The sequence below is a fragment of the Priapulus caudatus genome, unplaced genomic scaffold, assembly GCF_000485595.1.
Source record: "Priapulus caudatus unplaced genomic scaffold, Priapulus_caudatus-5.0.1 Scaffold4076, whole genome shotgun sequence".
Taxonomy (NCBI): domain Eukaryota; kingdom Metazoa; phylum Priapulida; class Priapulimorpha; order Priapulimorphida; family Priapulidae; genus Priapulus; species Priapulus caudatus.
The window spans coordinates 6,342-12,350 of record NW_014581137.1 but is presented as its reverse complement, the minus strand read 5'-3'; the positions used below and the strand labels follow the sequence as shown (position 1 = coordinate 12,350).

General features: G+C 45.6%; 1 protein-coding gene across 1 annotated transcript; it reads left to right on the top strand.

Moving 5' to 3' along the window:
* Positions 1 to 121: 121 nt before the first annotated feature.
* Positions 122 to 4,473, top strand: LOC106819697. The gene is made up of 5 exons (XM_014824296.1): positions 122 to 208; positions 1,070 to 1,241; positions 2,275 to 2,459; positions 2,941 to 3,085; positions 4,298 to 4,473. Exons 2-5 carry the CDS (start codon positions 1,091 to 1,093, stop codon positions 4,471 to 4,473), a joined length of 657 nt encoding a protein of 218 aa, XP_014679782.1. The 5' UTR covers positions 122 to 208; positions 1,070 to 1,090.
* The last annotated feature ends 1,536 nt before the right edge of the window (positions 4,474 to 6,009 follow it).

Genomic DNA, 6,009 nt, shown 5'->3' with positions numbered 1-6,009 from the left:
GATTCTGCTACTCAAGTTAAGCAATGTATCACATATATCTTAATATTCCATTTCAGTCTTCTGCTTTGGAGACATGCTTCGAAATGCTTTGCAATGGAGTGTAACAATAAGTATAGCACCACAATGCTATATTGGCTTACCTACGTCGCCATGGCTAAACTACGGATTCAGTTTCACTCAGCTCTATTTCATCTATAAGAGGTCTAACGTGAGTATGCATATATATTCATATCAGGTGAATCTTTTTTTGGCCATAACATTTCAGGTCTATTACAAATTTCAACGCCCACACAGCGTGATTACCCGTGATTGCCTTCTTTTGATCAATCGCTATCAATGTGCGAAATCAATTAGTATCAATAATAGAAATAGATAACAATTAAGCGTGATCATTACCTCCAACACGTGTCATCCTCAAAGAATCTCTTTAAGTTTAGATTCTTTGTCTGTCATTCCGTAATNGTAACATTTCAGGTCTAAGACAAATTTCAACGCCCACACAGCGTGATTACCCGTGATTACCTTCTTTTGATCAATCGCTATCAATGTGCGAAATCAATTAGTATCAATATTAGAAACAGATAACAAGCTTGATCATTACCTACAACACGTGTCATCCTCAAAGAATCCCTTCAAGTTTAGATTCTTTGTCTGTTATTCCGTATTGGAATTTTCTCCCTTCCTCATTAGTTGCAAACTTGAGGCTTTTTCTACTCCGATCCGCACTATTGATCTGTTTATATGATCACCGTTGTCTCTTTCCGTCTTCGATATGGTCTATTGGACTGTGAATACTAATATTTACGAGGTTACGAGCTTGTTTAAAAAAGCTATCGCAATCGACGACTGCAACCGATCTTTATTTATTTATTTAAAGACGCTACATTGGTAACAGATAGGCCTATGTCAACATGAGCTTGCGAGCTCCTCACCGTCAGTGGTTTCACCGATCTGTTTTACATAGAGTTACGCATCGTCCTGGCCCCTATAGAAGATGGGTTTGTACCAATTTATCGTGTCTGCACATAACGTGTTTACTTATATATTTAGGCCCTACTTACTTGCGCAGATCCTCATCAACAAGAATACGATGCTGGCACGTTTCGGCCTCATGCACCTGCTAGCGACCAACCTGTGCGTGTGGGTACGAACGATAGCGTACGAGGCCGTGGAGACATCCGTCACAAATACGACCTGGGACCACGCGAGCCCCATAATCAACGCTTATTTCAAAGAGCAAAGTACGGGCGCGCGCAGCAATGGTTCTGCCGTCGGCCCGTCGTCGTCTCGTTCTGTGTTGTTCCCCTATTCTTATATATATATATAATATGAGCTGTGTGTCATTCCATGTTAGAATTATCTCCATTCTTCTCTGGTTTATTGTAAGATGAAACTTTTTAACTGCGATTTGAAGTGTTGATCTATCGATTCGATCAGCCTTGTCTCTTCTCGTATTTGGTATAGTATAGTCCCCTGGTCTTTGAAGACTAATCATTACGAGGTTACGAGAAACGTCATAAATCTAAAATGCGATTAAGTGAGATTTCACTTAAAGTGATTACGTCACAGTAAATAGTAAAACTATAACAAATATGTCCACTTTTTCACAAAATGTAGCTAAGTGATTCTGTTAACTTTTTATGGTTAAATTGCTGCATTATACTTCCTATTTTGCTATTCCGTTCTATGTGAACAAACACTTGTGACTCATACATAGCCCATATAGCCCTTATAGCCAATGTAGTTCATATAGCCCATAATAGCAAGCAATTAATCAATATATCAAATCGCCCAGTTTTTTTGATATTTAACTAGTTGAAAAACAATCTTATCACTTAAGAATTTGAGGATACATTTAATGCCGTTAGTACTTACTTTTCATGTAAAAAATTGCAACCAAATTTTTACAAACATACACCAGAGAAAATTTGTAACGTAGTCAATTTAAAAACGGTCTGAGGGGTTGCTTGTCGGAAACATCGCGAGTCGTAATGACACATGCAAAATTCCATAACCTTCGTAGTGAAAAGAATCGTGCACGAAGATTATAACATTTTTTCATCAATTTCATTTAAGACTCGCGATTGGCTTAAATTCTTGTGATTTTTCCGACGCCTCACAGATTCCTCATTCTGGCCTGAAGCATCCTCGCACGTCTAACAGAATATGCATGGCTCCTCATCAACTGTTTTAGAATCGTGAATCAGCACAGCTATGTTGCACGTGAAGAAGGTTGTCGGGTGACACAGCCCGGTTGTCTTTACGTTATTTCAGGTTGGAATTACACAATAGAGCAAACTGCGTCTCAACAGAACAATGAATGGACCGATGATTGCAATGTTACCTCGTCCATTCTGGAGCTCGAGAGACAGATCGCTCCGTATCTCTACCCGCTCACTATTGAATACTGCTTGATTTCTGCAGGAATAATGTACATGATATGGAGTAACATCAGCAAGGTACAACGCTAGACGATTTAATGGCAATAGCCTAGCCGAGTGGTGTGAAAATCACATATTGAACAGAGACAGAAAGAGAGAGAGAGAGAGAAGGGGGGGAGAGAGAGAGAGAGAGCGTGAGAAATAGAGAGAGGAAGAGCGATTTGGAGAGAGATTGAGAGAGAGAGAGAGAGCGAGGGAGAGGGCGATAGAGCGAGAGGGAGAATGAGAGTGAGAGAGAGAGAGAGAAAGAGAGAGCGAGAGAGTGAGAGAGTGAGAGAGCAAGAGAGCGAGAGAGCGAGAGAGCGAGAGAGCGAGAGAGCGAGAGAGCGCGATAGATAGAGAGAGAAGAGGAAGGGAGAGAGATAACTAGCGAGAGAGGGGGTGACGGAGAGCAAGAGACGCCGTTTCCACAATACCGCTCGGAAACAACAGCAACAGCCAACCTCCTAACGCACCCCGACAGCACGCCCTTCGACTTATTTTCTATTCTCGCCACTAGATGGAGCTCGCTGGCACGCACATCGGAGCGAGCGTGTATCTCGCACGACGAAGGCGCCACGCTCACGAAACCCGCTCTCCGCGGCCAGATCCAGCAACGACTGCCACGGCGACGACGACAAGGGCCTCTTCTTCCGGCATCTTCCGTGCCAATGGGCACCATCCTCGCAATCTTCGTCCTTCTTCATGCTGGCGGCAGAGCGACGACGAAGCACGCCGCAGGAGGGCGCGCGCATCGTCAAGCTAACCGCACGGAGCTGTCGCTGGCGCGTCCTGCACGCTCGTCGCTGTCGTGTGGCGCGCCTTCCGCTACAGTCGCGACCGTCGACGTGCGCATGGCTGCGACAAACAACGTTTCTCGAACGAACTTCCTTGCTGCTCGCGTCTCATGCGACTGTCATACGTCACTGCGGCTCGGTGTCATGGCGGCCCCTTCACTCGCGATAGCTTCCGTCGGTGCGTCGGCCACGCTCGTGCTCCTATCCGCGGGTGTCGTTCTTCCGACGATGCCGCTGGCAGATCGACCTTCATCATGGCGGACTGCGGCGGGGCAGCAACGGCCTAGGCCGCACCCGTCGTAACCCGGCCGCGAATGCATCATGTTGTGGCATGCGCTGGCGTCTGGTCTCTGCGGTGACGTTCGCAGGTGAAGACGCAGTTGCCCAGCGTACGTGGAGACGGCTTTCTACGCTTATCACGACGCTGCGACAATCATCAGTCCAAGGCGTGCGTGCTTCACATGCTTTATCCGCTTCCACATCCGGACCGTCTGTCTGTTGGGACATCTGGATCATGCCTAGACAAACGAGCACCCGCTCCTAAGTGAGTGCGGACTGCGGGGCTCGACTGTATAACCCTAAGACGAGAGAAAACAGTATTGAATCGTCTCTACTGTGGGATCCGCAGATCAGCCTCAGGGGTCAGCAACTGTGTGCTCCATGCTGAAACCAAAGGATTATGGCCTTAGCAAGGGGAATCATCACTGAAGATGGTCTATCAATGTGAAAACCGCGAGATTATGTCGTACACAGGGGGAATCAAGCGACTGAAGGGTCCTCTGTGGCGACCTTTAGATGAATGCCTACAAGGGGGGATCAGCACTAGATTCGTCTCTATGTGAAACCAAATTATGTCCTACAGGGAGATCAGGCACTGGAGGTCTGCCCCTATGAAACTTGTAGATGAGTGCCTAACAAGAACGGATAAGCACTACTGAATCGTCTTCCAGTGGGACCCAAGATTATGCCTACAAGGGGGATCAGCACTGGATGGTCTACATGTGTAACCTATAGAGGATGCCTACCAGGGGGATCAGCACTGGAGGGTCTCCATATGAAACCCAAGATGATGCCTACAAGGGGGATCAGCACTCGAGGGTCTACATGTGAAAATCCGAGATTATGCCTACAAGGGGGATCAGCACATCGAGGTTCCTACATGTAAAAACCCGAGATTATGTTACAAGGGAGATCAGCACTTGGAAGGTCTTTCTGTGCGACCTTTAGATGATGCCTACGAGGAGCATCAGCACTGACGGTTGCTTTAAGACCAAAGACCAAGCCTATAAAATACACCAGCGCTGCGGTGTTTGCCCGTAGTACATCTGATAGTATGCCTATACACGGTGCGCGAGGCGCAAGACTATCACTGTGGGCAACCTATGAATATGCTGTGTAACATCGACCAGTAGAGAGGGTCTGATTGTGGACGACCTGGAACCACGCACATAAAGAACATTAACGCGGAGGCAACTATGTGCGGAACGTCTAAACGAGAGAACAAGAACAGCTAGAAGTTTCTATTACAGATTATGTCGTTTGCCTCTGAACAAATTTTGCGTACATAATTTTAGTCGGTGTCATATTTTGTTCGATAATCAAGTTGATATGCATGTTTCCGTGCGGCGTCGCGTTATTTAGAGAATACTGTGTATATTATGATAATATATAGATAAATATATGATAATAATATTAATATATTATATAATATAATATAATAAGATTATTATAATAACATAATATATAAATATATCGTGTATATTTGTTAACTGAATTTGTTACTGAGTCGAATAATTGTTAAAAGCATGATCAGGAACTTCCCAACTGGCAAGACTCTTAGTGTCATAGCCATTTTGCTTTTTATTATAGCCTATCGTCGGGGATTTTAACGTCTACACATAATCTTGATGGGCACTGCGCGTTGAGCTAAGATGGTAGGGTCCGGGTAGGGTAAGAATTTTTCATCAGGCTAATCTCACTGAGCCGCTGACCTAGGAAACCGGTATTACATTTCTTAGCGAACTATTGGGGTTGCGCAAACTCAAACATTTTCAGTAAAATTTTCAGTTTTGCAGTCGGAGGTCTGGGTTTGCTTATGCCCAATATTTGTGAAAATAATCGCATGTATTGAAATTAAGCGTTCGAAAGAGAGAGAGCGAGAGAGAAAGAGAGAGAGAGAGAGAGCGCACGAGAGACAGAGAGAGCGAGAGAGAGAGAGGGGGGGGGAGGGAGAGGGAGAGAGAGAAAGAGAGCATGCCCAAGACTGAGGTGATATAATAAATTTCGGTGACTGATCTCTGACATACGAGGTGCTCGAACAGGCTATACACACAACAGCTCGATGCTGGAGATATAGTCTCCCGCGGTGGATTTACCGTTTACGCCCTCTTTTTAATGGGCTGCGAGTTTTTCTATTTCTAAGCTAATGTACTGGTGTAATAGCGTACAAGTCACAAGTTGCTTTACCAAAAAAGAGATTGTGTTTTTCGGACATACACATGTACACATACGCACACACACATACACTCACGCACACACACACACACACCAGCAGGTCCCCCGGGACCAAGTAGATATACATTCCCGTAGCGCCGGCTATCGCACCCACACACAGAATCACACACAACACACACACACAACACACAGCACACACACACACACAACACGCAAGCACGCAAACACACACGCACGCACGCACACCACACACACACACACCAGAACACACCCACACAACATCACACACACGGCACGCACCGCACAGGACATCGAAGCGGCCATAACAGCACACATCC

Bases quoted from the DNA above. Each gene is read 5' to 3' on its own strand.
- LOC106819697 (XM_014824296.1), top strand. From the start codon at position 1,091: ATGCTGGCACGTTTCGGCCTCATGCACCTGCTAGCGACCAACCTGTGC. The intron at 2,460-2,940 runs GTACAACGCTAG...TCTCGCCACTAG, and splicing joins TATGGAGTAACATCAGCAAG to ATGGAGCTCGCTGGCACGCA. The intron at 3,086-4,297 runs GTGCCAATGGGC...GATGCCTACAAG, and splicing joins CTCTTCTTCCGGCATCTTCC to GGGGATCAGCACTCGAGGGT.